The sequence below is a fragment of the Siphateles boraxobius genome, unplaced genomic scaffold (genome assembly GCF_051911475.1).
Source record: "Siphateles boraxobius isolate OS27281-9 unplaced genomic scaffold, OSU_SipBor_1 5, whole genome shotgun sequence".
Classification (NCBI taxonomy): domain Eukaryota; kingdom Metazoa; phylum Chordata; class Actinopteri; order Cypriniformes; family Leuciscidae; genus Siphateles; species Siphateles boraxobius.
In genome coordinates, this window is record NW_027509141.1 from 3,760,586 (window position 1) to 3,776,853 (window position 16,268).

At 37.1% G+C, this 16,268-nt stretch overlaps 1 protein-coding gene across 1 annotated transcript; it reads right to left on the reverse strand.

The window, feature by feature from the left end:
- Positions 1 to 1,392: 1,392 nt before the first annotated feature.
- Positions 1,393 to 12,567, reverse strand: prr13 (proline rich 13). The gene is made up of 4 exons (XM_077204527.1): positions 12,472 to 12,567; positions 10,444 to 10,479; positions 5,424 to 5,818; positions 1,393 to 2,300 (listed from the first exon to the last, which is right to left on the reverse strand). Exons 2-4 carry the CDS (start codon positions 10,457 to 10,459, stop codon positions 2,256 to 2,258), a joined length of 456 nt encoding a protein of 151 aa, XP_077060642.1. The 5' UTR covers positions 10,460 to 10,479; positions 12,472 to 12,567; the 3' UTR covers positions 1,393 to 2,255.
- Positions 12,568 to 16,268: the final 3,701 nt, after the last annotated feature.

A 16,268-nucleotide genomic window follows, 5' to 3' on the forward strand; every position in this document is an offset into this window, starting at 1 on the left:
AATAGCTGAATGAATGAATGCTCGCGATGTGCTTGTAACGGCTATAGGCTATTCAATTAATCTACAACAGTAAAGCACAAAGCGTAGAGGAGAATGACAGTAAACTACTTTGAATATTAATTAAGCATTTTGGGCATAAACATGTAGGAATAGTAAAAAAGATTGACATTGAAAAATTACACAGAATGATGAAAATATTTCATCCAAATAAATAGCCTAAATGTTGGTGGTGCGTACTGATGTTATTCATCTGTTCTCACACACACACTTCAGCGTCGAGGTCACTAGTTTAGACGAACACTGGTGAAATAATGGCGTATTTTTAACACCCGCAGCTTTCCCAGATCGGCTCGGTTTGGATTAAAACTTCATGTTCCGATGAGTTTGGAAAATTCTGCACACAGTAAACATCAGAGTATCCCTTCTCCTGTCAATAAAAATGTCCAAATTTGTAAATCTTATTGCAGAAACCCATTTTAGGTGGCGTTTGTTCAACTCTTGACCACAATACATTGAAAGTAAACAAACCGGAAATAAGTAATATGTACTAACTATTTCCAAACGGAAGTGCGTCACGAAGTTCATTGCAAATTGTCCATTTGAACAACCGATGACAGACAAATCAGAGTAAGAGATTTATCTGAAAGGTAAAATTATTCTATGACTCGCGTATACAGGCATATGAATATTTATAAATTTACTATTTACCCATATTTTAATTGAAGATATGTCATAATAGAAGAAAACTCATTTATACGTTTTATTGAAAGCAAAGATGTCTGGAATGTACATCTAATTCATGGAAATATTAAATAATAACCCCATTGATTATAATAATTATTACATTTAAAAATAATAACACTATAATAACACACCACTTGGGCCTTTCTGTGCCAATTCTGTCCACAAATCCATCATTAACCAACAGACTTAATTTTTTTTTTTGATATTCAACACATAATGATGTAATAGATCACTATTTTCCATAGAGACAAAATAAAATCAATTAACCTCAAACTGTTTCGACTGGATCTTTTGTTTTCTTGAAAAGGTTTTATTCATGCCTTAAAATATCTTGAATGTAACTCGACACCCTTGCCTCATTTAGTATGTGGTGTTCTATGAATATGCAAATGAGCCCCGCCTCCACTCACACACTCACGCAGAGATCCACTCGTTGACGCTCACACGTTGATCTGATTGGTTACAAGGTAGTTTGTGACGTCAGAAACACCAGCGATTTCAAAGCGTGTTTTTGAGACTGTCTTTGGTTCACTGCAGTTTTAAGGAGAAAATACTCAGCAATGCTGTCGACTTATGAATTTACACATGGTTTGTCTTAAAGCATATTAAAAACACCACATAGACATAAACAACATTAAAAACTGGATCTTCTTCACATCGGGACTTTAATATATTATTTATTTTAACACTTTAAGTGCCTCATTATAAACCAACAATGATTTCTCATACACACTTTAGAGAGTTTACAGTCTGAAATGCATCACTTGACTTTATTACTCATGGATATGTTAACAAGATCTACTTCAGCTCCATACATTCCTGATCAACTTTGATCAACACATGTTGATTTCTTAGACTAGTAAAACGCACAAAGAAATGTACAAAAAAGATAAACATTCAATTACGGGTGTTGTTTCAAAATCGTAAACGTACCCCGGCAAAAGCATTATTGAGTGAAACTATTACAAAACAAAATGTTAACTTTTAAACCATTTTTTTTTTCTAAATGGATGAAATCAAGAAGCATTTAGTTTAAAGTAACTTTGATTTAGACTATAATTGTATAATTGTGTGATTTACAATATTGGAGGAGGCAAATGTCTGCAATGTCAGTATAGTTGTTCACAACTGAGTCAAGTTTGTCAGTAAAAGGTTAATAATTAATACATGCCGAGTGATGTCAACGTAGTTTTGTTAACCAATGAGACTTCACTTCACAAGAGTCAGATGGTCAATCACATTTTACAGTTAAATAAACAGTTTTAGATTCATGCCTGGAAGCATTATGTGATTTTTTTTTAGCCTTGTAAAAAGTAATTGATTGAGAAAAGCATTCAAACTCACAGAAACGCATAGGTATATTTAAAACTTAATGTGATTATCTATTTTATTGCTCCTGGGCATTTTTGTCTGTCGTTTGCCCTGACACTGGAGATTAGACATGGTTTTCATTCGGAAAAGAGGCATTGAAGTTGTGTATTAGTGCATGAATGATGTTCTGGTGCTGATCTTCAGTCAGAGCTGCTGCTGCTGCTGCTACTACTGCTGGACGAATGCTGAAACACAACCAAACAAAACTTTTCACACGGAGAACAATTCAACATCACAGCAGCCTTTCATGATGAATTGTGTTTAAGAAGTTTTAACACATTGGCCGTCTGTTTGAATAATGACACAACCAATATAATTACTCCAGTCTTCAGTGTCACATGATCCTTCAGAAATCATTCTAATATGATGATTTAATGCTCAAGAAACATTTATGATTATTATTAATGTTGAAAACAGTTGTGCTGCTTGATACATTTTATTTTTCAGGATTCTTTGATGAATAGAAAGTTCAAAAGAAAAGCATTTATTTGAAATATAATATTTTGTAACATTATAAAAGGTCTTTACTGTGATTTCAATTTGATGCTTGCTTTTCATTCATATAATATCTTAAAAAATAAAAAAATCTTGCTGACCCCAAATTTTTGAATAGTGTGAAAAGCAAGCATCAAATATATATATATATATATATATATATATATATATACATACACACACACACACACACACACAGTTGTATTTAAGTCATACAGTGAAAACTAAGCAGTCTTTTATTTTTACATGTGATTATTCAGTTTCTTTAAATAAACCTAATGACGGATAACTTGAACCCTGTGGTTTACAGTCATGTTAAAATAACATTATTATGCGACAGTAAAACACTGCTGTTCACTTTCAGAAGTTGTAGGGATGTTTTCTCGACAGAAAAAGAACGTGAAACAAGTATGTAGGTCATATAATTTTAAATATATTTTAAAGATAATTTGTTTATTTTTTCACACTTTAAGCATTATCGTATCGCATTATTTAATTGTTGTAGCATATCACATTTTTCTTCAATATTGTGCAGCCTTTTGCATTTTTGCAACGAACAAAACAAATTGTTTCAAGTGGTTTCCCAAAATCCAACTGAAAATGCAACTTAATTACTTCTGCAGTTTAAAAATTATTCTACCCCTTAATGGCAAGCATCTTTAGTACTAAGTAGAAGACCCGTTTGCTGTTCTGATCTGCTGTAAGCAAGATGTATAACCAGACAGCAGCTTCTGGCAGCGTTTCTGAGGAATCGGAGCACGTTCCTCCAGTTCAGGGATATTCTTGGGTTTGCGTGCAGCAACCGCCTTATTCAAATTCCACCAGAGATTTTCTGTGGGGTTCGAGTCAGGTGACTGTGATCCCACTGTAGACTCTTCCAGGACTTCTTCTGCAACCAAGCCTGAGGTATGCTTGGGATCATTGTCCTGTTGGAAGGTCTAATGACGCCCAAGCTTCAGCTTCCTCACTAGCCGAGTTTCCATTACCCTTCAAATTGCGCAAATTGTAAATACTCCCAATGGAAACACGTCAATTTCGCAAAAAAGTCTTTACGCTCGCATGAGGTGGTTTTTCAGGCAGTTTGAAAAAGAAATATTTCGCAAAACTGCAATGGAATCAGTTTTTGGGTTTTACAGGTCACCTGATGTAGATGACGCGGTGTGTTTGGACAGAATACGAGGCAGAGTTCTTTATTAAATTCATAAGACAAAATAATTACAGGAATACTGGATTCTAAACCTCAGAGAAATTCCACAATCAAGACCTCGAAGCAGAAATGAGGGAGAAACACCCAGACACTGCTCATTTGTGCCGTTCCAAGTATAAGAGTCTTTCCTTACCATTAACGCTTGGATAACACACACACGTCTCCTTCGATTAATGATAATGGCCAGGACAGTGGCTGGGTAATATATACGTAAAGCTACCAACATCCGTCGCCATGATTTGGAATGAATATTGCGAGAGGAAAAAAATGACGTTTTAGTTACATAACATTGGTTAATGGAAACACCGTCATTTAGCAATAGTTTTTTGTTGACATTTAGAAGAAAAAAAAGAAAAATTTAATGGATGTAATGGAAACGCGCCTACTGACGGCATGACGTTTTCTCCTAGGATTTTACTGAAACTTCAATGAATTCATCTTGGCTTCCACACGCTGCAGGTTTCCAGGGCTAGCGGATATAAAGCAGCCGCAGAGCATCACCGATCACCACCATATTTAACTGTAGGCAGTGTTCTTTACAGCATATGCTTCATTCTTCTTTCTCCAGACATACTGCTGATCCATAGGGCCAAAAAGTTCCTGTTTTGTTTCATCACTCCACGGAACAGAATCCCAAAACTTCTGTGGCTTATTCATATAATTTTGAGCAAATTGGAGACGATTTTCTTGTGCCTCTGGGTCAGTAGTAGCCTGGATGCCGGCCGAACTTAGCTCCGCCCACAACATTTGAGGTCGGGAAGTTCGGTATGGACTTGATCTGTTGTGGAGCAACTATGCTCGAACCAGAGCTGTTTGGACCAATCAAATTGTCAGGGCGGGCTTTATATGATGATGGACAGATTACCAACAGTAACGCAATCATCCACATCACCAAAGAGCGCTTGGCAACAATGCGTCGCTCAACATACGTCACTTACTCCATTGCTCTGATTGGTTGTTGGTCTATCCTATTGAGTACAGAGGCATTTTCTTTCCTGGTTCGGTTGAGACACGCCCCGTAATCACAGCCCAATGGAGTAGTATCAGAATCATATTCTGACTAGAATCTGAGTATGACGATGTCAGGCTAGGTCAGTAATGGTTTCTGGCATGCGTTTATTACGCTTAACGCCTGTTGCCAGCAAGTCTTGCTGCAGATCACACATAAGCAGTCACTTGAGGCCTTCTCAGATATCTGGTTGCAGCCTTTGAAAGTTTTCTTTTTTAGCCCAGTCCAGGTAGTGTAACCACTGTTTGTTTAACTTTCAACTTGAAAACTATGCTTCCAACGGCGTCTCTGAACATTTAGTGCCTTCTCTATCTTTTTGTATCCTGTTCCTTGTTTGTGAAGGGCGATGATATCTTCTCTTAATGGTCCAAAAAGTTGTTTTGACTTAGCCACATTTCTAATATGCAGTCAAACGTGACACTCAACAAATTGCAACTATATATATATATATATATATATATATATATATATATTGGGGCTATTGCTCCGATTTTGGCAAAAAAATATTTTGCATGAAATTATCGAAGAAGGGTTTGAACATCACCGGTGTAATAATGTCACGTAACATTTATATCAACTGATCATTCACCCTCTTACCTTGCCATGTTTCATATGTTTATGTTCCTTGTTAGCTTTATGAGCTTTATGCCCTTTCTTCATCTTTTTCATCTTTTTGTGTTTCTTATGACCAGGTACACTCATTCCAGCCGGCTGGCCAACAATCTGCGGGATGGGGCACGGATGCCCAGCTCCGGGATACGGTCCCGGGTATGGTTGCCCAGCTCCGGGATACGGGCCGGGATACGGTTGCCCCGCTCCGGGATACTGGCCATGCGGGCCGGGAGCACCGGGAGGGAAAGGGTGTTGATTCGGGGTCATGTACGGGATGGTGTTGGGCTGGTTCATGCCGGGCGGATAGACAGGGTTCTGTCCGGGGTATGATGGGTTTGGAGGTCCCGGAAAGGCAGAATTGGGCGGCTGTACCGGAGGTCCTGCGTATCACAGCAAGCCAGATATGAGATAAGTGTGCAAGAACCGCCATTCTACATACAATATTGTGTTTTACGGTAGAAAGAAAATCCTGTAGAGTAAAACAGTGATGGAACAGCAAATGGAAAATTTTTTGCATGAACCGTTTCTTTAAATCTAAAGTTTTCAAAGAACTGTAAAGCTAATGAGTTTAGTATCAACTGCTTTTGCTTTAGGGGCCAGATTTTATATTAAATATCAAGTGACGACCCAGAACACTAACCAAAATTCTTTATCGAACAAAATTAATTGAAAAATCTAAAAAATTGCTTAAAGGTGCATGGTGCAATATTCTGAGGATCTATTGATAGAAATGCAATATAAGATCCATAACTATGCTTTCAGTGGTGTATAAAGATACTAGGGGTGGCACGGTTCACAAAACCCACGGTTCGGTTCGTATCACGGTTTTAGGGTCACGGTTTTCGGTTCTGTGCGGTTCTTGTTGTTATTTTTTCTTTTAATCTTTAACACCCCAGAAATGTACTTCAGCATATAATATAGGCTATAGCTTAATTATCCACAATTCAGGATACAGTATTAAAAAAAATGTATATCATGTAATCATGCACAAACTGAATTTGAATTGACTTTAAGCACATTATTGAGACCATCTCTGAGGAAAACTAGGTGACATTTTGATACAGCAAGAGAGAAGACATTGATGAAATGCTTTTGTTTATTTGGCAAAAAAGGAGAATGTGTATTGCTATCTCTACAGGGACTTATGTGCATTTTTAGCACACAAAGATTAAAATTAACTTGCATTTATCAAACTGTCAATGTCAGTGTAGCTCCTACAAAATGTTTATCTTTTAAAAGAAAAAGAGAGAAACTCTTAAAGCACTATCTTTTAAATAAGTCAAAATATGTTACACATAATTGCCTATAATGAGGCTATAACAATAGCAAAGGCCAAAACCATAAAGTGAAACATAAGTTCAACCTCAACACAAAAACAGTATCAACAATCCTTCTATTCCCTGAGAGTGAGGATACATTTTTTTCACTTGAAATTAAAGTGCAGTATTTGGAAACATATGACTGGAGTTCTAATCTAAACTTGGTGTCACTGTTTTTAAATATCATAGGTAACATGAAATCCAAAATGTTCCCACAAACCGGACTTACACGACGCTGGCGCATCCTCCAACTCCGGTTAGCCTTCCTTATATCTCCCACTTGACATTTCTATACGTGACGAGACCTGCAGCACTCCATACTCCACTTTTACTGTAGGCTTGTTCGACTTGAACCGACGCTGCACAGACCGATCGGTTTATGACATCAAAGTACCGCGAGAGTGATTGAAAAGCATACGGAGCCGTTGCTCTTGCGGTACTTTGATGTTATTCCTCGATCGGTCTGTGCAGCGCCGGTTCAATTCGAACAAGCCTCATATGTATGTCCATTGTCCACACATCTCTTATTTCGCGCGAAAAGTAAACACACTGTCTGAGGTCACGGGCACGGGGTTACATTGCGCATGGGTCGAACCGTGCGACGCACACACGCATGAACCGAGACAAGCGAACCGAACGGTTCGGATATTTTTTCATGTACCGTGCCACCCCTAAAAGATACCTTAGAATGAGACATTTATATCTCCATAACCGCGGGCTTCCCCTTCTATGGAGGTCGACATATTGTGTCATCATGTTTCTACCGTAGCCGACAGTGAACATACAGCGCTACAGAGCGCACTTTCTCACTACCTTGAAAAAGGAGTTTTCAGTGGTGTATAAAGACCTTACTTAATGAACCATTATATTTGTATTACCTTAGAATGAGCAGTGTCTGCCTACATACACCGCGGGATCCCTTACATTGAAATCCCGACAAACACGGTTCGTTACTATGTTGCTCTTCGTGCAAGGAGGCAAGCTTAGTTCAGCGAATAAAACACTGACAAAATGATGAACAAGTAACAATAATATTCGCAATAACATAGTTTTACTGAACAATTAAGTAAAAAATTTCTTAATTTATCCTTGTAAAGAAACCTCATTGCTGAACTGGCTACTCTGCTGTCTCAGACGATGACATATTTTCCTGTCGGCCACCGTAACTTTTGTTGGTTGCAATTCGTAACCTCACCACTAGATGCCAGTAGATTAATGTATTGGTTTCTAAATGTAGGTTTCCTGCTATCTCTCAGTAAATCAGCACACACAAAACGTTGTGCTCGGCACAAACATTGTTCATCCAGGAACGAACACGTCACAATATTCCTCTTTAAATAATTCAAACGCAGAATAAAGGGGCGAGGCCTGGTTGAATTAGTTAGTAGTGTGTTAAACTGGTGGTTATGGTAAGGGGCGGGACATTTCCCAAACACACTCGAAGCGCTTGACCAATCGCAACACACTGCTCCAGCCGACCAATCAGAGCACAGTGTGCTTTTCAGAAGGAGGGGCTTCATAGAGACAGGAAGTAAACAGGCAGAGGCTTTTTGCACTAACTCCGCACACTGACATTTGGTTGGCCCAGACAAAATTAAGGAAGACGTGGATTGTCACCAGTACCAATAGTGTAGAGGCAAGTCGCGTGGCAGAAACATTTTATGCAAATTGACCCGAGTTCGAATCCGCCTTTGGCCGAACTCGCTCTACTCCCTTTTTTACATCACATCTGAAAGCATTTATTGTGAATAAGAATTAAGAAAATATTCGAAATTTTGAAATAAAGCGTCTAACGTATATTTAATAAAGTGTTTATCAGTTAGGTGTAGGGAGGGCTTTATTGTCCCAATAAGGCAGCATTCATGCAATAATTTTATTTAATATAATCATTTACACTATATTATTGCAAACTGTTTAATGTACAAAAACTCTGAGGTGCAAATAGTAGCTACCACTATTTATACGAATAAATTGCATCTAACAACTATTTACACAGCCTATCGCAAAGAAATGCTGCTATTTTCACTTAGTATATATAGAATCTATCACTAAGAAAATATGGTATTTGCACTTAGTGCAAATAGCTGTTTCCTATAGTTAATGACGTCACACAGGTGGTGGAGTAATAACGTTACTAATGAATCCATTCTAGGTCAAATTAATGTCATATTATTGGTGTAAATAACGAAGACTGTTGTTTAGCTTTACTTCCAGATGTTTCACTTGCTCACTCCAGAGCATCAGAGAACAGCACTCTTCAAAAACAACTTTAATTCTCTTTGACAAACTAAAAGTAGAATGTAGTAAAATGCAGAATGAAAATTGTTTATATTTGGAATGAAAGATATAGAATGTATTGCATGTCAGCTTGCTTATTTTGCTCAAGAGCATGATCTATGCATATCCAAGTCACAAAGAAGACTTTTTTTGGTCTTTTCAACCACACAATTTTGCGATGCCGTTTGCGAATGTTCGTTAGAACTATAGTTTCGGGAAACACAGAATCATTCAACTATGCTGGTAATGATGGAACTTGTGACCATAGTTGGCTAACAACACTTGGGAAACACACCCCAGTGTTACTGATAGACTGGGAAGAGAGAGTGATACACAATAACAATGTAAAATATGGGGAAAATAATGTTTTTTGAACATTCAAGCATGAAAACCTGTTCTAGTAGAGCCCAAAGACAACATCAAGACTGTAAAAGGGCCTAAAATGGCCTCTTAATACAAAACTCTGTGTTTTCTGTTCGATGTAAGGCAGCAACACTAGAGGAATCCTTCTAATCTCACCACATTAGTGAAGACACAGCATCTGCCTTTTTGGGATCATGAAGGTCTTCACTGTTGCTCAATGCAACATTAACTATTCCTGCATGGCAAACCTGCAGTGCTGCTGTGAGCAACGTGACACAATAAGTCACTATATGCATTATTTAAAAGACAAAATTACCTTGATTTATGTATGATTATTTATTATATTAGTATGCATTATTTATATAATGGTATTATATAAGACCATTTCAGGCATTTTTCATTTGTTTTGATTCTCCTCTTTTACTTTGGCTATAAAACAAGTTCTCCATTAAATAGCCGGTAAAAAGGATTACACTGACTATCAGTATCTTAACTGTGACTGTGACTTGGATTGAGGTGCAACATAGACATGAATGTTGGGTTGAGAAATTGTCAAAGTCTCCCTGTGGTGAAAATCCAGCTTTTAATGTTGTTTATATATCTATATGGTGTTTTTAATATGCTTTAAGACAAACCATGTGTAAATTCATAAGTCGACAGCATTGCTGACTATTTTCTCCTTAAAACTGCAGTGAACCAAAGACAGTCTCAAAAACACGGTTTGAAATCGCTGGTGTTTCTGACGTCACAAACCACCTTGTAACCAATCAGATCAACGTGTGATCGTCAACGAGTGGATCTCTGAGCTGAGTGAGTGAGTGGAGGCGGGGCTCATTTGCATATTCATAGAACCTCATATACTAAATGAGGCAAGGGTGTCGAGTTACATTCAAGATATTTTTAAGGCATGAAGAATTTTTTTTCAAGGAGAAAAACGTTAAAATATGTAATTTTGGTGATCAAAGATGAGTTTTAAGGGATACAATAGTTAACTACAGAGGGACTTTAATGAATGCATTCAGAGAAAAAGTGAAACCAAAAATCACCTTGATTCGGCCACATGTTTGTCTCTTCCAACTGATCTGCAACAAATAAAAGAAAGACAGACTTTAAAGGTGAACCTTCAATACTTCATTTATGCATGTATAGCCAACACTAGATTTACCACTTTCTCTCTGCTCACCTCAAACCGGTTATGTGAGCTGAACAGATATTTACTACAAATCTGGCTTAATCATAGCTGTATACATTACATCAGTGGTGCCTAAAATAGCCTAAGATGCACATAAGGTCTAGAAACATTCGAATCTACCTTTTGGATATGAGAACAGTCAGACTGGAGTTATGAGTTGCACACAATCTGTGCCGTCATTTCAATAAGAGCATCCAAAACCATAAAGAACTGAATAAGGGGGATTGGATGTAAATGTACAAGCAGTTTTCAATAAAGTTCAGATAAACACTATTTAAAATTTTGTAGGAAATATTATTATTCAATATATAAATTTTAAAAAAAAGAGTTAATTAATCAGAGATTTGCTTGTTTCCCATCTTTGTAAGCGATAGCAGTGAAAATCCCCTGTCAAACGATGGAAGTAGCTACTGTACACTTACACTAGTGTTTTATACAGAACTGTTTGCAACTCTGTGTTTGATGTAAAGCTTATTACTATAGTTGCCCTGAAGTGCAAATGAAATGTATGCCTCAATGCAATGCACATGAGGAACAGTGTCAGTGTCACCATGGATTGTATCTGTCTAGTCAACATGCTTTCTTTTACCCGGCATAATATAGATGGAAGTTCAGATAATCTTTTCTTCCCTATTGTGACATATGGAACGGCTTCTGAAACAATAAATAATGTAGGGCGGGACTTGATTTTGTCTGTGAGGAATTGATTGGATGGTTGTGGTTTGCTATTGGTGGATCTCATGTGAGTGACAGGCTACCCCGCTCTCGCGCCAGTAAACACGTCATCAGAGAAGACATGCTGTTGCAAGAGGGAGTGAAGTTATTCTGATTCAAGATTACCAGGCACATTCATTAAAATAATGCGCACCGATAAATCATTTAGGCTATAATAAACACTGCAATATTACATTATAAGATTTGTCAATTTTGACTACATATTGACCATATTAAGTACGGAGACCCACAAATGACATGCGAGAAAAATCGCATGCACGATTTACTAATTTGTTCCCTTGATGTGCTAAATAGTGTGGACCATTTACTAATTTGTTCCATCGATATATAAATCGTGTGCACAATATAGCAAATCGTGCACCGGATTTTTTGAGGGAACAAATTAGCAAATCATGCACACAATTTAGCCAAATATTTTTTTTTTCTGCATGTCATGTGCGGGGCTCCGTATTTAAGTAGGCTAGCCTACTGCCATTTCCATTTTATATTTTGCTGTTGTGTTTTGATATTTGTTAATTTAATTTGTACCTCAGGGTCACCATTTACAGTTTTATGATAAGAGGAATCCTGATAGTCTCCCAATTTAAAAAAGAAGGGGAAAAAAGCAATGGGAAATAAGAAAAAGAAGATGTAAAACATTAATTTTCTAAATTGTTATACGACGTAAAATAAGTTTAAAATCAACTAATAATTAAATAAATTCAGAATTGCATGTTTTGTTAAATCGTATTAATCATCTTTAGGTTAAGTAAGATCAGTCGTGATTCCAGTTCCTTCGAAACTGCGCACTCCATGTTCTCCACATCCGGGACAGAAGTAGCACTTCTTCAGCTCTGCTGGAAAACGCCCTGGGCAAACAACAACTCTCTCCCACATTCTGCTGTATGTCTTAACTCAACAAAGCTTAAACCCTCCTGAACACACAGGGACTGTCAGCAGCACTTCAGGTCAAGAAGCCCCAGAACACACACTCCGTTTACATAAACGCGTTGAACAGACAGTGGCAAGAAAACAGCTTATTAATAATGTAATAGGCTAATAACAAACTCTGGACCGCATTGAAAGATCCTTCTTTTAGGATTTGCACGCCGATTTCCTAAAGGTAGGCTACTTCATGCATTTAGTATTTCCAAATAAGACCACATACCTTGATCCTCGGGAAACTTTAGTGACTGACTCCCGCTTCCGCGTTCCGCGCGCTCATCAATCACCGGTGTGACGTCACTCGAGCGCGGACTCTGACCTCACCTGTCACCTGTCTGATGATCAGGTGCTAATGTTGTGCCTTTATCATTGCCCTTGATTTTCAAGCATAACTTTTCACCACATAAACGTATATATGGAACAATAAGGACATATTATAAACGCAAAATCATTGTTTTTGAAATATTGTTTCGATAGTGGCATCATATTGGTGGATCAGTTATTTAATTTAAATGGTTTTCTTTTCACTTGCAATGAGTTTTTGGCACATTATAAGATTCCTGTGGGGACTATACAAAAGTATTTGATGCAATATGTCCAGAAATTTGTATGCTGTAGACATCAGAAAATAATCAATATTCAACAATGGTCCCCACCTGTCTATTATAGTACCCAGATTTTTTACCCAGTTAAACATTACTTTGTGATATTAAAAGGGACATGGATTTTAATTGAACTCTTTGCGACAATTGCCCTGAAACTGTGGTTGATTTATTCTAGCACTGCCCATTTGTAGTGCACTTTCTGAAAAAATGTTTGTGATTTTATCACAAAGAACATTGATAGCCAATTTGTGTTGTTTTGGAAACATTTATTATTTGGTCTTTTGGAGAACTATAGAGACAAGCACGTTTATATAATACTTTTTTTTTCTTTTAATGGCAAAATTCCATGTTCACAAATTTTCCTGTTAAAAAAAACGTTTTACAATGACAAATGTGCTTTCCACAATGTAGCTAAGTTCTAAGTTCAAGACAGAATGACAGAAAAAGACCTAAAGTTCACACAGGAACTTAAAACACATAATAAGAAAACCTTAAAAATCACATAAAATCACATCATTTAGAACACAAGATACAGTGTTAATTGAAAGCCTTCGAAAATAAAAAAGTTTTTAATCTGGATTTAAAAGTGAGAAGAGATGGAGCTTGTCTTAAGCTAATAGCTAAAGTATTCCAAAGCCTTGGGGCAGCGATGGAAAACGCTCGATCTCCCCTACATTGAGCCTCGGTTTTGGAGTACACAATAGAGCCTGATTTGATGAGCGGAGTGATCTTGCAGGTTTATATTCAGTCAATAGATCAGTTAAATAAATTGGTGGTAAGCCATTTAAAGATTTATAAACTAATAATAGAGCTTTAAATTCTACTCTGAAACGCACGGGTAACCAATGTAGTGAGCGTAGAATAGGGGTAATATGCTCCCTCTTTTTTACACCACACAAAACCCGTGCCGTAGCATTTTGGACATATTGCAAGCGGGATAATGATTGCTGACTAGTGCCTAAATACAGAGAATTGCAATAGTCCATCCTAGAGGAAATAAAAACTTGAATTAATTTCTCAAGATCATTTAAACAGAGAAACGGCTTAGCTTTTGCAAGCAGACGCAGTTGGTAAAAGCAGGTTTTAATGACAGATTTTATTTGGCGGTCAAACTTTAGATTATCATCCAGAATAAAGCCCAGATTTTTTTACCCAGGGTCTCAGGTACACGGACATCTCACCCAAATCCAAAATTTATAGATTTTGATAACTCAGATGGGCTAAAAATAATAATTTCGGTTCAGAGTTCAATTCGGTTCAATTTCGGTTTCAAAGAAAGCCATGCCTTAACCTCCTCTAGGCATGCTATAAGAGACTCAAACCCTGTAGAATTACGTTTGACAGGCAAATAGACCTGTGTGTCTTCGGCATAGCAATGAAATGATAGACCATGTTTCTCAAAGATGGACCCAAGAGGGAGCATATACAAGGAAAACAACAATGGAGCCAAAATAGAGCCCTGAGGAACTCCACAAAACAAATGTGCTGTACTCGAATAATGTTCGCCCATCTTGACTGAAAAACTCCTATTTGTTAAATATGATCTTAACCATTTTAGAGCTGTACCTCTTACATCAACATAGTGCTCTAGACGATCAACAAGAATAGTATGATCAATAGTGTCGAAGGCAACTGTTAGATCAAGGAGCACAAGAGCTGCAAAATCACCAGAATCACATGAAATTAAAATATCATTAAGAACTTTAACCAGCGCTGTCTCGGTTGAATGACATTTTCGAAAACCAGACTGAAATGTTTCGTACAACGAGTTCTCAACCAAAAAATTCTGTAGCTGTGAAAACACAATTTTTTCCACAAATTTTGTAATAAAAGGCAGGTTAGAGATAGGCCTAAAATTTATCAAAACAGATGAGTCTAAGTTCATTTTTTAAGCGGTGGCTAAACCACTGCATGCTTTAAACAGTCCGGCATAATGCCAGATTCTAGACTGCTATTTATGATAATCAGGAGATATGGAGCCATATCCGTAACGATTTGTTTAAATAAAAAAGGGGGAAGACTGTCCAATGAGGAGCCAGAAGGCTTGAGCTGCTTAACTGTTTCTAGCAATTTTGACTCAGTAATTGAATTTAACTCACTAAGATACACATTTGAAAAATGGTTAGTAAAATTAAAAGTAGTTGTAAACGACGAGGGAGTTATACTCTGTCTGAGATCCCTTATCTTGTTTTCAAAAAATACAAAAAACTCATTACAAGATGGGGACAAGACCCCAGGAGAGAGACCGGTCGATGGATTTAAAGTAGCGTTAATAATATTAAAAAGAGTCTTAGGTCTAGAGTGGTTTTTGCTGATAATGTTAGACAAATGTCGACATTTGGCTTTTTTTTCCCCTTCTGGTATTTGCGAAGAGAGTCTTTTAAAATCTCAAATGAAACCTGAAGCCTATCCTTTTTCCACTTTCGTTCCGCTCTTCTACAACATCGTCTAAGGCAACGAATAGAGTCATCAATCCAGGGTTCAGAATAAGATTTAGGTCGCAGGGACCTTAGAGGCGCCACAGCATTTAAAACATCAGAACAGGCTGAATTAAAACCGGAGAGAAGTTCCTCAGCGCTGGTGTCACCAGAGAATTCAACAGGAGATGGCATCACTTTGTGAAAAGTATTTAAGAAACTACTTAATTACATAAATTAAGAAAAGAATTGAGCTTTATATTGACTCAGTTCGATTTTGTATGAAGCAAAACGCAGTTAAAACTTGCAAGTGTTTTTATTTCTTTATGTAGATCTACATTAATCCCCCTATGTGCAACTCTGTTACATTTGGTGTATTTTCTTGTATTTGTAATATTTTTGTTAATAAAAAAAGGCACATGCTGTACTGGAATCCAGAATATTAGTTTTGTTGTTGTTATGATTGTTCATTGTAAGAGATAAAACCATGCTTCATTTCCCTGATCTTGTATGTATATATTTGTATGTTCTGCAATACACAACAACAACAGAGTTATGATGTTCAAACAGCAGGTTTATACTTCTGCCTGTGTACTGTCAAGTGTTCTGACGTTCATGAGAAGTGTGTGTGAACCGTGTGATCTAATATTCAGTGGTTCTTCAGGTGTTTACACAATGTTTTTTTATTATCTTCATTTCATCCTGTTTGGTTTTCTTTTATCCAGTGCTTGTCTGTGTGTAAATACATGGATAATAAATGTAAACATGATTCATAAGACTTTCAGGAGGTGTCAATTTTTAGGAAAATGTGTGTCAATGTGGGTTCCTATGCACATACTATTCTAGGCCATTTAGTAGTATAAATAGTGATTAGTGCTTTTAGAAAAAAACTTGCACTTTAAATACCCGGATGATGCACTTGAAAAAATGAAAAAATGAAAGATTTGTCATCATTTATTCAACCTCAAGTTGTTCAGAACATGTCTGAAACATTATCC